Source organism: Talpa europaea (genome assembly GCF_964194135.1).
Source record: "Talpa europaea genome assembly, chromosome: 2".
Classification (NCBI taxonomy): domain Eukaryota; kingdom Metazoa; phylum Chordata; class Mammalia; order Eulipotyphla; family Talpidae; genus Talpa; species Talpa europaea.
In genome coordinates this window covers 19,869,206-19,891,919 of record NC_140068.1, presented here as the reverse complement: position 1 = coordinate 19,891,919, position 22,714 = coordinate 19,869,206, and the positions used below count along the sequence as shown (strand labels likewise).

At 39.4% G+C, this 22,714-nt stretch overlaps 1 protein-coding gene across 1 annotated transcript in view; it reads right to left on the bottom strand.

The window, feature by feature from the left end:
- The window catches only part of TXLNB (taxilin beta), a gene marked incomplete at its 3' end in the record, with an annotated part of 38,331 nt that overhangs the window by 4,843 nt on the left and 10,774 nt on the right, over positions 1 to 22,714 (bottom strand). Inside the window, exons 4-7 of the mRNA XM_084257920.1 lie at positions 21,960 to 22,130; positions 7,169 to 7,363; positions 5,260 to 5,379; positions 3,561 to 3,635 (exon numbers count right to left, since the gene is read on the bottom strand). Of these exons, the coding sequence (XP_084114046.1) occupies positions 3,561 to 3,635; positions 5,260 to 5,379; positions 7,169 to 7,363; positions 21,960 to 22,130 (561 nt within the window). The remainder of the gene's footprint in view (positions 1 to 3,560; positions 3,636 to 5,259; positions 5,380 to 7,168; positions 7,364 to 21,959; positions 22,131 to 22,714) is intronic.

The window sequence follows — 22,714 nt, the reverse complement described above, 5'->3', positions numbered from 1 at the left end:
TTAAGCTGAAAATACATTTAATACACCTAACCTATCAAACACACAGCTTTGCCTAGCCCACCTTCAAACAGGCTCATAAAACTTACATATTCTACAACTGGGCAAAATTCCCTAACACAGAACCTATTTTATAACAAAGTGTTGGCTATCTCATGTAATTTATTGAATGTTGTGCTGAAAGTGAAAACCAGAATGTTTTATGAGTTCTCATCATTAATGTAACAGTGGTAAGCACACCAAGCCTGAGGAATGTTGGAAGAATTGAACTGAGATTAATCGCTGGGGGGTGCATCACTGGTTTCTCTCTCTTTTGATGAGGCTAAAGTCCAGAAGGCTGTTTCCCTTCATGATTTCAAGGCTGACTCGAGCTGTGGCTCGCAACCACTGCCAGCATCATCAGAGATCACTCTACATAGCTTTAGCCCAGGAAAATATCAAAATTCAAATTTCTCTGTGCAATTTCTACTGAATGCACACCTCTTTTGCACCATTGCATAGTTGAAAATAGTTAATTGAACCATTATAAGTTGGGGGCCATATAAATTCATATTAGTTCATATGCTAATTAATTGTAAGAATTTTTATTAACATTATTGTTGTCACTAGACTGTGAGTTCAATTAGGCAGGAATTTTTGTGTCTTTTACTAATTGCTATATCTTCAACACTCAGAATCATGCTTAGCACTGAGTGGAGACTCCATAAATATTGGTTGAATTAATTATGGTTATTATGGACCAGGCACTGAGCTAAGTGCGTTGCATACCTAATTTGAAAACAAACTGCATTTATTACATATTCATTTTCCTTTTAAAAATTAAACAGGAATAATTACCATCCATAGTTGCTGAGTGAGAACTGGTATGTCAAAGTCCCCCTACATTTAGATTGTAACTCCTGCCTTATATGCTGCTATGATCTGGAAATGCTGGAAGGAAATGGGCTTGTCAAGGTTGGAGAACTTCAGCTTGGGATCATTGCTCCATCACAGAATTCTTATTTTATTAGCAAGGAAATTTAGGCCGAGGGAGGTGAAGGTGAACTGCACAGGGCCAGGCGGCTTCTCAGCAGAAGAGCCAGAACTCTGACCCTGACACCTGGGCAGATTCTAATATTGAGGGATAAAGGAGGAATGTTCGCAAATCTAGAAACCCTGGTAGTTGCTTTTTCCAGTTTGAGGGCCTAGAGGTGGGAACATTGCTCACACCTGTGTGTTTCTATTACACAGACCATTAAAGGCTTTGTGATGCTGACTGAATGAATCACTAATGATATTAATCTATTCTCAAGTTCATGATCTTCATTTATCATAGAGGGGTAGAGACTGATTGTAATGGATGATGTGAACAATGAATAGCTTCAAGTATTGTCTATTGTACCCCTCAAGATTCTGCTTTGTAAATTGGACAGAAACCAGAATCCCTGGCTTGATTCTCTGGACACCCCCAGTTAGGAGGCCATGCCTCTTTCTTCCCACCTCTGCCTTTGCTAGAAAAGCCACCTATCCAATGCTATGATGGGTTCTGTGATTGCCTAAAGAATGACCTTGAATCTATAACTCTAAAATTTAGTCTTGTCACTCTGGGTCCTTTGGTTCTATGAATAGTCAAAAACATTATGGTTTCAACTTCTATGTTGTTCATATTTTAAAACATTTAATATATCACTGGGGGGAAATAATCCATCACTGCAATCAGTACCCAGATCCAAACAGTATGCTTTAGAAAGCCTAAATATCCGTGTTATGTGTATTTTTGACTATGCAGTAGTATAATTTATGATTTTAAGTTTCTTATTTTTCTCTTCAATTTGTTTTACAATGAACAAATATTCACTGAATGTTTTCATTCATACATTTCATTCATACATTGAACATTTACAAGGAAATTACCCACATCTTAAGTTAATGCTGCCCAGCTTGGAAGCCTTCTGGTATTTTCACCTGCTCTGATTTTGCTTGATGTGACTCCCAGTTCCTTAGTGCTGGGGCCTTATTTGGGGAGGGGAGCTAGACCCCATCTGCAGCCCAGGGCAAGGTGGCTCTCCCGCAACTCACAGAATGCTTGTGGAGGGAGCAGAGGCCGTGGGGGCCTGGGAAAGATGTCTAGGTCTGACATCTCATTGCATGAGGCTTTCTTTTTGAGCTTGAAATGTGAATTTCTGTAGTCTAATCAGAACACACGTGACATTCTGAAGCCAAATCAAAATAGTTCCCAACTTGTCCACTATTTTAAGTAACTTGTCATCCTTTGAGAACATAAACACTTGGGGGCTGACACTATTTTCTAATTTCCTTTTATTATAAATAAATCAAGCAACAAAGGACATTTTTAGTATTTACAGTTTCAGACAATGCATCTGAACAGTTTAGCTTTGCTTTGACTTTGAGAAGGAGGACATGTGCACTGAGAGGAAGGGACCTGGGCACCAGCTTACTCAGGTTGACCATCTGGTGTCACCATTTGCATGTCAACAAACCTTTGACTGGATGTTGTTGATGCAGAGTGTAGGGTAAGGTAAAAAGTATCAGTTTTTCTGCCTGAATGCATGCCTGATGGTGGGTACCTGAAGCAGGGCATGGGCATATGTAGATGTGATACACTTGGGCTGAGACTGGGTTTATAAGGGTGGTGTGATGGGGATGCCAGGAAAAGAGAGCAGAGAGAGCCGAACCAGGCCAGAATGGAACAGCAGAGCAAAAGAGAATGGGAAGAGAGAAGCAAGGCCATCAGAGAAGGCCGAAGAGCCCAGGAAGAGTGAAGACTGGCTGGGGGCTGGGTGGCCTGCCAGCCTCCCGCGCCCTCTCTCCCCCCACCTCTGCCTGCCATGTACCCGGTACGAGGGCTCCAGGACGCCTCCTTCACCCCTCTGCTTGGGTCATAGAGATCCTGCTCTGTCCCTTCTTGCACAGAGCAATTCTTTTTCTTAGATATAACACTGTGCTTATTTTTCACATGAAAATAATGGAATTTATTCTTTCATTTCCTACCCTGTTGTAGGGTAAGGTAAAAGTATCAGGCTTTTCTGCCCTCCCACCATTAGGATAGATGACGGAACCCTGCTTTCCTGAATGCATGCCTGATGGCGGCCACCTGGAGTGGGGTGTGGGCATATGTAGATGGGATTCACCTGGGCTAAGACTGGGCTTTTTTTAAGGGCGGCGTTACGGAGATGCCAGCAGAAACAGAGAAGCAGAACGAATGGGAGAGAAGAGAGCAGAACCACGAGAGAAGCAGAGACCACCAGAGAACGCTGGAGAGCCCAGACAGTGAAGACTTGCTGGGGCTGGCAGGCCTCCCAGCTGCCCAGTACCCCTGCCCAGTGTACCTGGTGAATCCCAATAAATGCCTGCAAAAGCCACTGAGGGCTCCAGGACTCTCTCCCTCCTTTATCCCATCTGCTGGATCAGAAAATCTGCTCTGTCTTCCTGCCCCTTACACCTGTTCCCCTTCCCCTCATGGAAGACCCTAAGCAAACTACTTTGGTTCACAGTCTCTTTCCTTGGAAACAGTGAGGACAGCCCCCCCATGCATTGCTGCCCCCCACCCTCCCCTACTGCACCTGAGTCTGCAGGATTGTCTCTTGTTCCTTTAGCACCTGGGCCTGTAGTTTCCATTCTGCTGCCTGGCTCAGCAGCTGTGAGAAGACAGAATGCATGGAAAGACAGTCAAATTGTCTTTTTTTTTTTTTAATTAATTTTATCTCTTGAGTTTTATTTCAAAAGACTAAATGCTAAAAACAAAAGCAAACCTGACCATTACATGTGGCTTGCATATATGCGATGTTTTATAAATTAGAAGAATTCTACCACTATTTCCAACCCCTCCAGTTTAGACTGCATTGGCAGAAAACTTGGAAAGAAAGAACTAAAAAAAATTCATCTGACAATATTGGAAAATACAATGTACAAGTTGACAAAAAGGGAAGATTTTAGAAAGTTGACTAATATGTGAAGATTGTATAGCAACAAATTGTCTGTTTAAAAGATATTTAAGATTTGATTGTAATGTGTATACAACTTAATAACTTGCTAATTAACTTAAGTAATGTTTGGAAACTGTGTAAAGAATCTAAGAAAGCCAAGAGAAGTAGTCTAAAAGTTGGTCCTAATGGACCAACTTCTAGAAGCTTACTGGCAATCCTGCCCAAACATCATTTGGCCTCTGAGGACAGAGCAAGTCTTTGAACATCTCCAGGCATCCCACCTGTTGTCACTGCAGTGCCTTACTATTAGACCCAAAGCTTTTTGTACCAGACCACTATTCTCCAGGGTGGCATGGACTGGAATTTCCAGGGAGCACATTGGAAGGCACTGCCCTCTTCAAGAACATGAGGTAGGAAGCACAGGTAGGTTGATTTAACAGATTGATCATAAGCCTACAAAGTCACGCAATTTGGGCCTTCCTTACCTCCCCAACTTCAGTTTGAACCCTTCTCCCACTGGGTCAATATCCTCATGCTTCCCTAGCTTTCTCCTATTTTTTTTCAAAGATTTATTTATTTTTATACAAGAGCTGGGCTACAGGCCAGAAGCACAGGAGGGTGAGAGAATTCACCAGAGACAGAGCAGGCTGACTGAAGAAATATACTGCTGAGGGGAGCAGTGGGCGTGACAGGAGAGGTCTGCCACACCATGTGGGATTCTCGCCAGCCAGCGGGGATCGAACCCTCACTACAGAGGCTGTGGAGAGCTTCACAGCGCGGCGCTCAACCCGCTGCGCCACTGGGGAGGCCCCTCTCCTATTTTTGGAAGACAGTAGGCCAGTCCCAGAATCAGGACCTCTGTCACTGCTGCAGACCTCCTCCCTGCCTCCTTCTTATGAGGCGGGCTGGGCCCCAGCATCCAGGGTAAAGAAGCTCCCCTCCCTCTCTCCCTTCCTTGCTCATTTCCCTGGTAGTACTTTATATTAACCAAAGTTATCCTTTCTCAACTTGTTTGCTTGTTTATAGCCTGTCTCCTCCCAGTTGGGCCTCCGTGCTGCCGCATGGCCTTCCTGGTCTTGTTCACTGCTGTTCCCAGCACCTGGGATCACATGCAGCATGTGACAGGCACTTAGAAAGGTTTGTCGATGAATAAGTAGGCTCTGTAAACAATGGGTGGGTACAGTGCCTCCTACTGGGTTGGCCAATTTAGTTTTCCAGGGAAGCTCAGGGTCTCTCTTTACCAGTCTAATGCTCTGTGACCTTAATCAAAACAACTTTCCCAGGGCTCTCTGACCCTGTGGCAGACAGAAAGCACACCGACTCAAAGGATAAGTACATATTCCTTTTCGCGTGCGTGTCGTTCCTCAGCTTCTTTCATCATTTCTTGCGCCTCCTCAAGTTTTGCATCCACTAGCTTCTGCTGCAGTTCTCTGTGCTTAAATATTTTGTCCAGATGCTAAGGGAAAATAAAGTACAGACATCAAGTTTGATATAGTACTGGTGCTAAAAATGGAAAATAAAAAGGTAATATTCACATAAACACATTCTCTGGGTTTTAAGATGTTAAAAAAGCAGGGAATAAATCCATTGGCTTCCCTTATATTAAATGTGTACAATTTTTAACATGTAATAATATTTATATAAAATAATTATTTTATATTATTTCATTTAAAAATATGTAAAAACTGTAAATTCCTAAAGTTGTTGCATTTTATACAAGACAAACATAGCTGGAAAAGGTGAAGAGGCCAGTGTTCAGCAATGTCCTTACCAAAGGTCCCAAAGTTATTTTTCTAAATTTGGTAACTATTAGACCTGATGGTACTTATATGCAAGACAGGACAGGCAGTGATGTATATTGCAAGGGCTACAGTACTACCACTCGGTATTTTAGGTCTTTCTATAAATATAAAACCACTTTTAATCACATTAAGGCAGTTGCTCATGAGGAATGTCCCTCCCTTCTTGCCTCAAGGGTTGTGAGGAAGCACTTGGGTACCCCTGTGACCTGAATCTAGGACCGAGGCAGGAGCCCCCTGACTTCATTTCTGTTGCTCAGGTGGGCAGGTCAAGGCCAAGGGTCATAGATAAATCAATATGCAAATGTTTGACTGCCTCCACCGTGTCTTTGGATCTCTCTACTCTTAGTGCCTCAGTATGGAGAGTTTCTTGTTCAACGGGAGGACGCTGGGCAAGATGGTGTGGTGAACTCTACCCTGAAGGCTTATCCTAAGAATATAAAATTAGTGTATGAGACCATTACTACCTGAGATCTCTCTGGAGAATATGGACGTTTTCTTTTTGCTCTTTCCCTTTTAGCTTGAAGCTCCACATAGGAACAGGATTTTTCTTTGTGACAAGATACAGTGGTAGCCTGCCATTCTGGCTCATGTGAGGCATTTCTCAATTCACCTAGCAGCTGCAACCATGTACAACTGGCTCAGCCTTTTTCCTGATCAAATCTCCTCTTGATCAAATCTTATCAACAGAACTACTTTGACTGTGTTTAGTTACATTTGAAGGTAGAGATTGAGAGGGCATCTGGAGTCTTAAAAACATATTAAATATGAAAATATAATTTTGGAAAAAAATCAAAGACCTTTATAGTTCACCTCGTTTAAACAATTGGAAGTGAAACTCCATTGACTTTTGCGATTGTGGGTAAGTGATTTAATGTCATTTCCCCTACTTTCCACCTACATAGTGGGAATAATATTATTATCAAGTGCATAAGATCGCTGAGACAATTAAATGACATACTATGTAAAAGTACAGTACTTAGCACATTCTACAAACCAAGCACTGAATAAATCATTCCATTAATATCATAACACTATCAATTGCTATTAATATTGCCTTGTAGTGTATATAAAATATAGACCCTAATTAAGATGACAGGGTGAGTCGTAAGAGGAAGTGTGTGAGATATTTTCTGGCTATTAAGACAGGGTTTTTAAAAAGCTTAGAAAGGCTATTTTCAAGGATAACTCCTTGGAACCTGTGACTTTCTGTGTCCTGCCTTTGCTTTGTAGTGATTCTAGTTCTGAAGAAATCCCGTATGACTTTCAGCCAGGTATTTTGCAATCCCATCTGTTTCTGTTTGGCAAGTTAAAAGAAATCCAAACTAAATATTAATCAATGGAGAGGGCTGATCATAACTTTCCTATTAACCAAGTTTCCCACCTTTGCCACCCAGACCTGGGTCTCTCAGACCCTACTTCTGAGTTGTTTGATGTGATTCTTACCTCCTCCCTGAGCTCGTACTGATCGATGATGCTCTTCAGTTTCTCTGCGAGTTCTGTGTTCTCCTGACACAGCTTCATGTTGCGCTCACTCTGCTGCTCAATCTGGGCCTGGATATCTGTCAGGGTGTTCTGGAAATGACTTGTGATCTCCTTCCTCTTCTCTTCCTCCTCACGTGCCCGCTGAAGGGTTTCCTCCTGTCATTAAGAGCAAAATATTTTGCTAAGCTGGTATATATGCCCCTGGGGTTAGAGAACTCAGGTGAGTCAATCAAAGGAGATGAGTGAGCAGGGTAAGTAGGATATATTTTTTTCTCAGTCTTCTAGTGCTAATGTTGCTCAGCCCCATATAAATGTATGAGCAAAGGTTTCAGTGTGAATACGTGGTCACTCAGAGCAGGTGCAGTGCAGGCCTTGAATTTCAGAGTCTGTCGGGTTTCCTGCTAAATGAACAAACTGTAGTGATCTCTAACAAAAATGTAGTCATATAGATCTAATCTCTTGGCCATGGCCTGAAAAATCACCACTAGATTTTACTAATGGATGAGACAGATCATGTGTTCCTTTGATTTGATACAGAAAGAAGAACACTATACCTTATATTTCTCTATTTAGAAGTTTGGCCAATTAACCATATAATTGCATTGCCAGTTTTATAAATATAAGTGATCACAATGTAAATTTTCTTTTAGTAAGAAAAACTTATTAAAAAGCTTTAAAAATTAACTAAAATAGTTATAGATTGATTTCAGCAATTCAGAATATAAAAGGAAATATTTGAAAATATGCTGGATATTTTATTTCCGAAAAAACAATCATCCCATGTGTCACATAGGATAATTGAACTGTTCAATGTAAATTTTAAATCTGAAAGCATATTAAGTTTCAAATCTACTTTAACTGGAAAACAAAACATCTTAATTTCCCCTTCTTTTGCTTTGTTAACATTTAAGAATTGGAAATTAACTTTTATATCATTTCTTTTCTCCATGCTACTAAATCAAAACTCTTCCTTCATTGCTAACTTCTAACAATGTGCCCAAATTTCCTCCATATTTATATAGAGACTTGTTTGCTTTGTGATTATTCCTCTCATTATTTTAGAATAAAAGGATTTAATCTTGCTACATCATACCAAAGATAGAAACACTGCTGACAAGTGATACAGACATTTTCGGATTCCTTTCATTTCTGATTAATTGTTATTATGAAAGCTTGCCTCACTGTTGGCAAGTAAAATTACACTGCCTTTGGTTGCCTACCACGATCAAATTATGTAACAGGGTTTTATAAAAGAAACAGTGATTTAAAAAGAAGTAATTTTGCAGATCTTTATTATGATGGTAGAATAATGTGATCAAAATAAAAACTGATGCTGAAAATATATGTTCTGAAAATGTTTCAATTTATCATTAGAAATCCTCTTTCTGCTATAATATTAGCATATTTCCTGTTATCTAACTCTTGATATCAGAATCATAGTTTATTCATGGTATAAATAATTATTGAACAACAACTTCTTAGAGATATTGTAGAAGATATCTGTACTTCCTAATCTGAAGAAATGTTCAGAATCATTTAGATATGATATTGTTTCCCTGAACTTTGCTAACACTATCTGTACTTCACTAAAAATGACTATTGCCATTTGTTAAAAGTAAATGAAATTCATATAATAGTGATTACCTCTTATTGTTTCTGATTGGCTTAGAAGTCAACAAGGTTCCAGTCAAAGAATCAAATACCATGATTTGAATACCATTTGTCTTTATTCCATCCATGAATGAATAATAAAGGAAAGAAATATCGCATGCTTCTCGGCAAGTTTATTTTTTTACTGGCATCTGACTATGGAAGGAAGGTGTAGATGTTGGGATGGCATTAAACACATGTCAAACAATCATAATACCCAAAGCACCCAATCCTGGCCCCAAAATGGCATTTTATATTATTTTCAATGAGAGAAAAATAAATCTATGAAAATTTTATAAATTTTGAGTCCTTTGACAATGAATTTACAATCATTTGAATAGTGTTAGAAATAAATACATTCCTTATTGAGCCCATTATTCAAATTTTTAACAATGCAAATAAGATTGAGGGACAGCATCTAATATAACAAGAGAACAAATTTTGTGAGCATCTGTGCATCTTAGAAGTGGTGCTGTATCTGGCATATAACCCACAGGTATTTAATGAAAGTTTATTTAAATAATCAATGTGTTATTAATTTATATACAGACATGAGGAGCTTGGCCAAGATGATTTATATAGTCCTTTCCACATTAAAATTCTGTGATATTATAGCAAATGCTACTTATTCCTTTACTAAAATTGTTTTTCCTGAGACACTTATTCATCTCCTTCTGGACAGTTCTTTGTTAATATAGTTTGAAGTTGGTATTTATTGCTTCAGATATATGTAGTATTTTGTTGAAATAAACCCATGTCTCATACCTTTATTGGACTTTTCTAAGTTATCCTAAATTGTGAGGTTTTGTGAAACTTTTTATACCTTGAAGGATGAGTTTTGATACAGAATAGTAAAAGTTAAAATTTATGATGCTGGAAAGAACATAAATACCCATTCTCTTCTGTATTTTCCCAAGCTCCAAGCCCATAGCTTTTTAGGTTCAGACATACTTAAGGTGTTTCACAAATACCTGAGTGAGTGTTTTACACTCACTCTTTTACACATTACAACTATAGACTCTGGACAATATGCAAGAAATAACCAGAGACATTGGAGGGTAAACAAAATCAGGAAGATTCTGGAGGGAAATTGATACCTATAAAAAAAGGAATGGTATATTGTGGTTTCCTATTTTTTACAGCTTTTGCTTCGAGGGAAGACTATACCAGGAATGGAAGGAAGGTACATGGGGTGGGTTAAACTGTAATAGAAAACCTAACCTGAAGGTTAGGCCTTTCTGGCCTGAAGCATAATAGTACAGGGTTCTAAACAACCACAGCATTTGAAAAGTGAAGAAATATTCCAAAGAAAGAGAAAGTCAAAAAGAAGGAGCCCTAAATTTTGCGAGCAAGTTTTGCCCAAATCTTGACTTGACATATGAAGAATCAAGAAACTGTGATCCGTTCTCAAAGAATAGGAAGAGACCTATTACATAACCACTAGATGGACAAATAGCAGACAAAATTGTTAAAACAGATATTGTATCTGTGCTCAGTTATATAAAGGAAAATATTATCTCTATGAATGAAAAAATAGGAACTCTCTGGAAAAAGTAATTTAAAAGGATCAAATGGAAGTGCTGGTATTAAGTATTACAAACTCAAAATTTAATAATCACTTGGAGCAGAATGGAGATGACAAGAAAGAGTTAGTGAACATGAAGGTAAACTAATATAATCTAATGTAAAGAGAAAAAACTCCAGTGAAGAACAAGAAAGCCACTCAAACACCTGGGGGACAATATCAAAAGGCCTAACATGCATGGACTTAGAATCTGAGAGGGAAATGGGAGAGAGAAAGGGGCAGAAAAAATATTTGAAGACATAGTGGCTGAAACTTTCCCAATTTGCTGAAAGATAAAAATTACAGGTATAAGAAGCATGCCAAATCCCAGATAGGTTAATTATTAAGAAAATTATGTTTGTGTAGCAAGCAATCAAAGTTCTGAAAAACAAAGATCAATAGAAAAACCTTAAAGGTAACCAGAGTTAAATGACATATCTGATACAGAGAGAAAACAATTCAAATTATTGTTCATTTTCACCAGAAATTATGGAGGCCAGAATACAGAATCTATAAAAGGCTGAGAAAAAGAATGAAAAAATTCCTTGTCAACCCAGAATTCTATATCATTGTATCCCCTACAATGATAAAAGCAAAATAAAGATATCTTAAGATGAAAAAATGAGTAAAAGAACTGATTTCCAGCAGACCTGTACTGTAAGAAATACTAAAGGAAGTTTTTCTGGTTGAAGTGAATGACATCACACAGAAACTTTGAAGGTGCAGAAGGAAAACAATCCACCAAAAATGTTAAATAAAAAATACATAGCTTTTCATTTAATTTTAAAAGAATAAAGGTGATTATTTCAGGTAAAAATCATTGCCTCGTGGGTTTTATAAGTATATGTAAATTAATACATATAACAATTACAGTTTTAAGTTAGAGGGGAGTAAATGGATCTATTTTGTTTCACATATTATGTACAATGGTATAGTTCTAATTCCAGACAGACTATGAAAAGTTAAGAAATGCATATTATAATCTAGACCAACCACTAAAAATGCAGTTATAATTAAAAAAGAAATAAAACAGAATTTAAAAAAGCATTCAAATCTAAAAAGAACAAATGAGCAGAAAACATGTGATACATAGTGAATAAATGACAAAATGATAAACATATATCTGACTACATCAATAATTACATTATTTAGTAATGTACTCTATAAGGCAGATATTGTAAGAATGAAAAGAATCAAGGTCCAACTGTATACTGTCTAGAACAGATGCACTTTAATATGTAAAGACCCAGGTTTAAATAAGTAGATGGAAAGAGATGTACAGATATTCCTGCTTTTCACAGGTTTGCGTTTTGCCACTTCACTTTTATGAAAAACCTTTTTAGTCTGTACCTGTTTGCAGTATCCACAAGTAATCCAAAAAGGATTATTAGCTTTCATAACAAAAGGCAAAATGCAAACATGACTTCAGCATTTGTTTTGCAGTAGCTGCTATAGAGACAGCACTCAGCAGTGAGAGTGGCCCCGATAAGCTCCTTCCCACTGGAACTATAGTAAGCATTTTCAGTATCAAGTGGAAGTTGATGAAGATGATGCTGAGGAGGCCTTAGCATCCCATGACCAAGAACTGATGGATAAAGAGATGATGCAATTGCAAGGGGAAAGGATATGAATCAAAACTGAACTCAATAGTCAACTGTCTGAAAGTGAAGTTATCCAGGAACTGAGCCTGAAGCCCTTGCATGAGATTTTCACTACAACAGACAGTGTACAATGACTGCAGAAAAGTATGACTTTGGTTTTGAAAAGGCATGTAGGTTTCAGGCAGGTTTGTAGGATGTTTTGAGTGCCTATAAAGAACTATATGGTATAAAGATGTGTGAGGATAAGCAGTCAAACATACTGTCATATTTTATACTAATAATAGCAGATGACAAATCTGACCTGCAACATTGAGGGGGGCAGCTAGAAAAGAAGGGGTAGGTGTCAGCTACTGCTGACCCTGATGGATTCAGACAAAGATGAGATGTTAATATCTGACCCGCTTCCTGTCCTTCCTGCACCCTCGTCTCTTTGCCCTCCCACCATCCCAACCTACAAAGACTTAACCTAACACTTCATCACACCTGTCAGCTTTCCAATGTGTTTGCTGTCTTCCTACTTTAGGCAAGAGAAACTATACTGTACATACATTATTTCTACTTTCTACAGACTGTATGTATCACATCATTCCTGCTTTTACTATATGCTAGTTATTTTAGGTTTTATGTATGATTTGGTAGGTTAGTTTTTGCATATGGGAATGCTAAAATTTTTTCCATATAAATTAATGGTAATTTCATCTTCTCTTTATGCTATCTGGGCTTAAATAAGGTTTCACAGGAACTGTCTACTTTTGGATTACAGGGAATCTTGCACAGTGGAAGTAAAAGTAAGAGAATAATTATAGTGATATCAGATAATATAGAAATAAAGATAAAAAGTATTACTGATGGACATTTCATAGTCAGTCAATTCATCAAGAAGACATAATAATTATAAATGTGTACACAACTAATATCAAAGCTTCAAACTATGTGAAGCAAAAATTGACATAATTAAAAAGAGAAGCAGACAATTTTCAATCAACTAGGGTATTTTTAGCATCTGTTCCTCAACAATTGATGAGACAAAAATTATATAAATGATGTAGTTTTTACTCACACAAAATTATTCCTAACATGGGAAAAACAGGCATTCTTTCTAAATGCACACTGTGTGTTCATCAGGATAAAAAAAATACAATGAAAAAAATTGAGCAGCACTTCTAAATAATCCATATGCAAAAACAATCAGAAGGGAAATTAGAAAATATTTTGAATTTGCATCCTGATTTTCATACACAAAGTATGGGTGACCTTGGATGACTGGTTTGGATTGTGAGTCTCGCTTTCATTTTTTTTTTTATAAATAATAAATTTTATTTTTATATTCCCCATACAATTGCAGCCCCCGCATTCTGACCCCAATCCCTCCCCTCCCGCCCCCGCCCCCCTAAAAGTGTTTCTGGTTCATAGTTTTTTGTTGATTTTGATTTTCACTTTCTTATAGTTAATCATTTTCCTGGTCCCTTATTTAAGTTTTCTAGATTCCTGCTATGAGTGAGACCATCCGGTATTTTTCTTTTTCTTTCTGGCTTATTTCGCTGAGCATGATCCCTTCCAGCGCCATCCATGTTGCTGCAAATTGCATGTGTTTATCTTTTTTGAATGCTGAGTAATATTCCATGGTATATATGGACCACATCTTCTTGATCCAGTCATCTATTTTTGGGCATTTGGGTTGTTTCCAAAGCTTAGCTATTGTAAACAGTGCTGCTATAAATATAGGGGTGCAGGTGCTCTTTGGAATTGATGTTTCTGTGTCCTTTGGGTAAATACCTAGGAGTGGAATTGCTGGATCATATGGAAGCTCTATGTTTAGTAGGTCCAGAAATCTCCACACAGCTCTCCACAGTGGTTGGATCAGTTTGCACTCCCACCAACAGTGTAGAAGAGTTCCTTTTTCTCCACACCCTCGCCAACATTTGTTGTTGCTAGTTTTTTTAATATGTGCCATTCTCACTGGTGTAAGATGGTATCTCATGGAAGTTTTGATTTGCATTTCCCTGATGACAAGTGATGTTGAACATTTTTTCATATGCCTGTTGGCCATTTGCATTTCCTCTTCAGAGAAGTTTCTTTTTAGCTCTTCTGCCCATTTTTTGACTGGATAATTTCCTTTGTTGTTGTTGAGTCTCATCAGCTCTTTGCAGATTTTTGTGATCAGTCCTTTATCATTAGTGTTGGGTGCAAAAATGTTCTCCCAGTTGGTGGGGTTTCTCTTTGTTTTTGTTATTGTCTCTTTTGCTGTGCAGAAGCTCTTTAATTTGATGTAGTCCCAGCTGTTTATCTTTGCCTTCACTATCACTGCTTTGGGTGATGTGTCTGTAAAGATGTCTTTGATGTGCAAATCACGTAGTGTTTCGCCTATATTTCCTTCTATATATTTTATGGTTTCAGGTATTATGTCAAGTTCTTTAATCCATTTTGAGTTGATTTTTGTGTATGGTGTGAGGTAGTGGTCAAGCTTCATTCTTTTGCATGTAGCGACCCAGTTTTCCCAGCACCATTTATTGAACAAACTTTCTTTGCTCCAATGCATAGTCTTTGCTCCTTTGTCAAAGATTAGTTGACCATAAATCTGTGGGTTTATTTCTGGATTTTCTATTCGATTCCATTGGTCTGTATGTCTGTTCTTGTTCCAATACCATGCAGTTTTGATGATTATGGCTTTGTAGTATAGTTTGAAGTCTGGGAGTGTGATGCCTCCATTTCCTTCTTTTTTTTTCAGGAGAGCTTTGGCTATTCGGGGTTTTTGGTGATTCCATATGAATTTCATCAATAATTGTTCTATTTCTTTGAAGAATGACATTGAAATTTTGATTGGAATAGCATTGAATCGGTATATTGCTTTTGGTAGGATGGCCATTTTAATAATGTTTATTCTTCCAATCCATGAGCAGGGGATGTCTTTCCATTTCTTTGTGTCTTCTTCTATTTCTTTTAACAGTGTTTTATAATTTTCTTTGTATAGGTCCTTTACCTCTTTTGTTAGATTTATTCCCAAATATTTGATTTTTTTTGTTTCGATAATAAAAGGGATTTTTTTTAAATTTCTTCTTCTTCAGATTTATTGTTTGTGTATAGGAAGGCTAGTGACTTTTGTGTGTTGATTTTGTATCCTGCCACTTTACTGAATTGATTGATAAGTTGAATTAGTTTTTCTGTGGAGTTTTTGGGGTTCTCTATGTATATTATCATATCATCTGCAAATAGTGATAGTTTGACTTCTTCTTTTCCTATTTGGATTCCTTGGATGTCTTTCTCTTGTCTTATTGCTCTGGCTAGGACTTCCAGTATTATATTGAAAAGCAGTGGTGAGAGTGGACATCCTTGTCTTGTTCCAGATCTTAATGGAATTGCTTTCAGCTTTTCACCATTGAGGATGATATTGGCTGTTGGCTTGTCATAGATGGCCTTTATGATGTTGAGGTATGTTCCTTGTATCCCAAGAATTTCAAGGGCTTTTATCATGAATGGGTGTTGCACTTTGTCGAAAGCTTTCTCAGCATCTATTGATATTATCATATGGTTTTTATATTTCTTTTTGTTGATGTGTTGGATAACGTTGATTGATTTTCTGATGTTAAACCATCCTTGTGTCCCTGGAATGAATCCTACTTGGTCGTGGTGAATTATCTTATGGATACATTGTTGGATTCTGATAGCTAAAATTTTATTGAGGATTTTTGCATCAGTGTTCATTAGGGAGATTGGCCTGTAGTTTTCCTTTTTTGTGTTGTCCTTATTCGGTTTTGGTATTAGTGTAATGTTGGCTTCATAGAACGTGTTTGGTATTGTCCCTTCCTTCTCAATTTTTTGGAAGAGTTTGTGAAGGATAGGCACTAATTCGTCTCTGAATCTTTGGTAGAATTCATTTGTAAATCCATCAGGTCCTGGGCTTTTGTTTTTGGGAAGGTTTTTGATTACCATTTCAATTTCGCTGCTTGTAATTGGTCTGTTTAGGTGTTCTATTTCTTCTTGATCTAGCTTTGGGTGATTGTAGAGTTGTAGGAATTTGTCCATCTCCTCTAGATTGTTGAACTTGTTTCCATATAACTGTTCATAGTAGTTACTGATTATTCTTTTGATTTCTGCTGTGTCCGTTGTGATTTCTCCTCTTTCATTTATGATCCTGTTTATTTGTGCTTTCTCCCTTTTTTCCTTTGTGAGCCTGGCTAGGGGTTTGTCTATTTTATTGATTTTTTCAAAGAACCAGCTCTTGGTTTCATTGATCTTTTGGATTGTTTTTTTAGTTTCAATTTCATTTATTTCTGCTTTGGTTTTTATTATTTCTTTTCTTCTACTGGTTTTGGGGTTTTTTTGTTGTTCTTTTTCTAGATCTCTGAGCTTCGAGATTAGGTTGTTTCTTTGAGTTCTTTCTTGTTTTTTGATGTGAGCTTCTATTGCTATATATTTTCCTCTTATTACTGCTTTTGCTGCCTCCCATACATTTAGGATATTAGTGTCCTCCTTGTCATTCAAGTCAAAGAATTTTTTAATTTCTTCTTTGATCTCCTCATTAGTCCAGTGGTCTTCCAGTAGTTTGGTTTTTAATCTCCATGAGGTAGAATAGTTCCTTGCCTTCTTTTTATGGTTTATTTCTAGTTTGATGCCTTCATGGTCAGAAAAAATGGTTGGTATTATTTCAATCTTGGTGTATCTGTTGATGTTTGTCTTGTGCCCCAGTATGTGATCGATCCTGGAGAATGATCCATGTGCGCTTGAGAAAAATGTGTACTCCGTTTTTTTTTGGGTTTAGTGTTCTATAGATGTCTGTTAAGCCCAAATGCTCTAGGTCCTTATTTAGAGCTTTAGTTTCTTTACTTATTTTTTGTCTTGTTGATCTATCCATTGTTGATAGTGGTGTGTTGAAGTCTCCCACTACGTGTGTGTTTTCTCTGATGTCTGTTTTCAGAGAGGACAACAGTTGTCTGATATATTTTGGTGCTCCTTCGTTTGGTGAGTATATGTTAATGAGTGTTATTTCTTCTTGAAGTATTGTCCCCTTGATCATAATGTAGTGACCACTGGGGTCTCTATTTTTTTGAGTTTGAAGTCTGTTTTATCTGATATAAGTATAGCTGTTCCTGCTTTCTTTTTTGGTCCATTTGCTTGTAGGATTGTTTTCCATCCTTTAACTTTAAGCCTATTTTTATCTTTTGTAGCTAAATGTGTTTCCTGGAGACAGCAAAAGGTTGGGTTTTGTTTCTTAATCCAGGCTGCAACTCTGTGTCTTTTTATTGAAGAGGTTAGTCCATTTACATTTAGAGTTAATATTGATATGTTAGCATCTGTATTTGCCATTGTGATTTTCTTTCCTTTGATTTTATTTATTCTTTTAATAACTTTTTTTTTTTGGCCTTCTTTCATTGTTATTCGTCCCTCTGAGGTTCTGGCTTTAGGACTCCTTGTAGTATTTTTTGGAGTGGGGGTTTAGTTGTAATGAAATTCCGGAGTTTCTGTTTGTCTGGGAAGGTCCATATTCTTTCTTCAAAGAGGAAGGAGAGCTTTGCGGGATAGAGTATTCTTGGTTGGCATCTGTTTTCTTGGAGTCTGTTGACTATGTCCCTCCACTCTCTCCTTGCCCGTAGTGTTTCTTCGGAGAAGTCTGATGTCAGCCTGATTGGCTTTCCTTTGAATGTTATCTGTTTCTTCCCTCTTGCCAGCTTCATTATTTTTTCCTTGTCCTGGATTCTTGGGAGCTTTACTATTATGTGTCTTGCTGTATTTTTCCTTTTGTCGTGGAAGTTTGGTGTTCTTCTTGCTTCTTGTATATCAATTTTCAGCTCCTTCTTCACATTTGGGAAGTTCTCTTCAATTATCTCTTTGAATATTTTCTCTGTTCCTACATCTCTCTCCTCTCCTTCTGGTATTCCTATAACTCTTATATTTCCTTACCTCATGGAGTCAGATAGTTCCCGAAGTCTTTCTTCATTCTTTTTCCTTCGTACTTCTCTTTCCTTTTCTGTTTTGGTTCTTTTTATTTCTGTGTCTTCAAGATTACTTATTCGTTCTTCCATTTCATCTATTCTGCTTTCATTGCTTTTCCCAGAATTCTTTAGTTCTTCCATTAATTCTTTGATCTCCTGCATTTCTTTTTTTACTTCCCTCTTTAGGGACTCAATTTCATTCTTCTGACCATTGTTTTCCCTCTCTAGGGACTCGATTGCATTCTTCTGATCGTTGATTATTTTTCCCTTATCATTGTTTTCCTTTATGACTTCTGTCAGTTTTTTAATCACGGCAATTTTAAATTCTCTTTCTGGAAGGCTCAGAAGTTCTTCCAAGTTACTGTCGTTGCAATCTGGGGGCTGGTTTTCTTTTTGTGGTGTGCTTTTTCCCTGGGGAGTTGCTAGGTTGCGTGTGGTTCTTCTACTCCCTACTGTCTGTTTTCTAATTTGCCGTATGCGTTGGGACAGTGTGTTGTTGGGACTGGCCGACATCTTGGGCGAGCTTCTCTGCTCCCCTCTGGTTCCTCCTGGAGCCATATGTCAGTTTCAAGCAGTCTTTACTGGAGAAAGGTCCCTGTTCTAAAATGCCGATGTGAGGACACACTCCCCTGTGCACCTGGTCTGCCCCGGCGGTGGGTTCCTGCTCCCCCTCTGGGCTTGGACTGCAGGCCAGAGGGGGTCTGGCGTGGGCGAACTTCCCCCGCTCACCTCTGGCTCCTGAGGAAGCCATCTTTACTGAAGAAATGTAGTCTTTACTGAAGAAATGTCCCTGTTCTAAAATGGTGATGTGGGACACACTCCCTGCGCGTCCGGTGTCAGGCACACTCTTCTGCGCGCCTGGTCTGCCCCGGCTGTGGGTGCTCGCTCCCCCTGTGGGCTCAGACTACTGGTCGGAAGGGGCCCGGCGTGGGCTAACTCCCCAGCCACTGGCTCCTCCAGGAGCCTCTGCTGGCTTCAAGTCGCTAGGTGGCGCCAGAGATCTCTCCTAGAGCCCTTGGGGAGCTGATTTTCCACCCCGTGGGACTGGGAACAGAGCGGGAATGGTAGGGTAAACCTCAACGGCTTTGGGGTGCTGTGTCTGCCTTGTGCCCCACCGTCGTGGGGAACCCACGCCCCTAATTTCGTGCCCCGGGTCTCAGTTCCAAAGCTCTCAGTTCCAGGACGCGGGCTGTAGCCCAGTTCAGTGGCGCGGGAATGGCGCCTTTTGAATCCGGCTCCCGTGCCTGGGCGCCTGGTTCCTGCTCACTCAGGGAGGGCCTCCGCGCGTCTCCCCGCAAGCCTAGGTCGCAGGCGCGGGGACCTGCGCTTGCTTTTCAACCGCACTGCTTTTCCACCCGATCCTGATTCTGGTCTGCGCCGCTTTTCCGCGCAATCCCGATCTCGATCCGCGTCTGGTTTTCCAGCGCGCCGCTTTTCCGTGCAAGCTTACCGGGCGGCCGGGGCTGTGTGCTGGTGCTGGCCTCCTCCTGGGGGGCGGGGCTCTCTTTAATGGCACCCGGAGCTCACTGCCATGGCGGATCCTGCAGGATTCTCCACAGCTCCCGTTCACGGGGTGTGGTGGCTGAAATAGTTCCTTTCCACTCACAGTCCCGCTTGCTGCGTAGTTTGTTCTTGTTGGTCCTTTTAGTTTGTTGTTTCCCTCCTCTCTGCCGGTCGGAGAGTGCCGCCTCTGTGGGCAGGGGAGGGGAGCAGGGTTCTGCGCTTTCCTCCCTTCTGGTCCTCTTTTATGGCCACTTTCTTTTTCGGGCAGTTTGCTGGAGTCACCCGTTTATCTTCCGTGTCCCGGTTCTCACTGGGACCTGCCGCTTTTCCTCCCTATTAACTTTTTTTAATGGGAGATCTTACTCGCAGTGTCTCCTCGCCGCCATGTTGCTCCGCCCATCTCCGAGTCTCGCTTTCTTCATCAGTAAAATGTGTAGGTGTAATTACAGAATCTCCTACCACTTGTATTATTCTGACTTTGAGTGCAACCCAAAGAGACTAAGCCAAAACATTCCACTCTTTAAATTTCTTTGTTAATAAATCATCCAACTATACTTAAGTATTATCTACTTACTATATAACACCTCTGAAAGCCAGATTTATGGAAGCTTAGAGAGCTATTATTGGCACACACATCTTGAGTTGGGGTGATCTAACCTGGGTTTCTGATGGCCCCCAGTGCAACTATTGAAGAAATCCCAGAAGCCCATGACTTGTTTGTGTAATCCAAGAGGGCGAGTTGATCACATTGGCCTTCCATTTCTCACACATCATAACACAGTTTGGCATTTGAAGAGCCATCATGCTCTTCTATTTTTCTGCCTGACTCCAATGAACAAGCCAAGCAATGATTGTCATCTATTTCTTAAAGAATCTTCTCTTAAACATGTGTAATCACAATAATCACTGGTGCCTAATTTATTATTGTCTAAAGCTTTAGGATCTTCAGCTGGAAGAGGGACTGTGAGTACATGCAGTATTATGTTGGAGAGTCCTGAGTCTTGCTTCACTGAATGGTGCTAGTGTCTGAGAAAGCACATTTATCCACACAGTTAGAGGTTTATGTTGTAATTAATGAAGCCCATGCAGACTGAATGAAGTGATCAGTCTATTATTTTTAGATTGAATAACTAAGTCTGAAGAACTTCAGTGTTTTTTCAAATAGCTTTTTTCTTCGATGACTATTGACATTTTTGCACTTAATCTTACTTTATTGTGTCAATGAGCTTTGTGTCAGTTTATGTGATGCTATGTACATTTCACTATAATGCTAAAAAATACTGAATTTTTTTCAATTTGCATTTTGAAGAGTAGAAGGAAAGCCTAGCTTAAAAAACAGAAATGAACTTGGCATAATAAAAAGTAAGGGGAAGGGCCCATGTTTCGCTAAGGATCCGTTTTGTGTCAGGCACCTTACATAGGTTACCTCATTTAATTTTCCCCCAACCACACAATAAAGTATGTATAATCCCCATTTTACAGATGAGGACACAGGCCAGGCAGGTACAATAATTTATGGAAGGTCACAAGCAAGCACGTGGCAGACTAGCCTTTATATATGTCTTTATATATATAAATATATATATTTATATCATTGTTCATTTATAAGATTTATTTTTTTTATTTATGCATACAAGAGATGGGGTACAGGCCAAAGATGCAGGGGGTGAGAGGATTCACCAGAGACAGAGTGGGGAACAGAACAGGCAGACTGACCGAAATACACTGCTGAGGGGAGCAGCGGGTGAGGCAGGAGAGGTCTGCTGCGCCATGTGGGTTGCTCCCTGGGTGGGGGTGAGGAGGGATAGAACTTGTGCTGCAAAGACTGCCAATTGCTTCATAGGGCGGTGCTTAACCCCTTGTTTCACCAGGGAGGCCCCCATTGTCCTTTTTTTTTTTTGTGGGACCCTCCCCGGTGGTGGGGAACAAACTGGTGCTGCAGGGGCTGCGGGCAGCCTCAAAGTCCAGCTCAATCAATCGCTCAACCCCTGCGCCACCAGGTGAGGCCCCTATTGTTCATTTTTAAACCATGTTTACTTTTTTTATCCCCTCCCCCGCCCCAGGTATATACTCCATGGAATTTCCTTCACCAATTCACCTGTGCACCATCTCACAGTCCCCTATGCTCCTCTCTCTCTCCCTCTGATCCCTCTCCCTCCTCCTCCCCTGCAAATCAAAAACATTGAGATCCCACCTTACCTCAGTAACAACAGCACATATCAAAAACAAACAAACAAACAAAAAACTAGCAGCAACAAATGTTGGTGAGGAGGTGGTGAAAAAGGAACTCTCCTACACTGCTGGTGGGAGTGCAAACTGGTCCAACCACCATGGAAAGCTGTGTGGAGATTCCTCAGTCTACTAAAATGGAGCTACCATATGACCCAGCAGGCTAGCCTTTGAATCCCTTTCTCTGCTAAAACACACTTTTTCCGGGAAGAGGGAAGCCTGGGGCCAGGCGGCATGCAAGGGAGTGTGTGACTCTTGACCTTTGAGCCTCCTACCTTCAGGGTCTTATTGTGCCTTTGCAGCTCCCGGCACAGACTCTCCAGCTTGCTCCGAGCCAGGACAGCTCTGCTGTGTTCACTTTGTAACTGGTCTTTTTCTTTTTGGATTTGTACCTGTCTCTTCTGGAGGAGTTTTAGCTTCTTTTGCTCAGTGCGATGTTCATCCAGCTAGACGTGAGGGTGCAAATGTGGGGAAAAAAAGTGGGAGAAATGTCTTTTAAGTTAGAATAGGAGCAAAAAAGGAAAGTCCTAAAGATCATTCTTTGTTTGGAAACATTTTTTTATGCTATTATCATGATCTCTGGAAAATAAACTTCACAAATATTGCTTTGGCAGTACTTGTAGATACAGCTTTTAGAGCTGTATTAATAGATTTTTTCCTTGTTAATAGATTTTTTCTTATTAATGGAGTTTTCCTTATTAGTAGTAGTCTTGATCTTTTCTTTTTCTGATCTTCTTGGAGGATGGGGGTGGTAGAAAGAGCTTTATTTTTCTCAAGTCTATCTAATGATGCTGGTCAATGATGCTGGTCTCAGAATCTGTAACCTGCCAGAATTTGTGATTATCCATCCATCAACAGTTTGTCTGCTTGGTTTACATTTAATTCTCATAATTCTTTCTCAAAACATGCTTATAGCAACTATTTTTTAAAAATGGGGAAAAGAAAAGCAGTCTCCTGGTTACAGATGATGAAATCAGTGGGTTGTAGGAAAAGGGGAGCAAGTACCCCTTAATTACTTAAGCCTGGATGA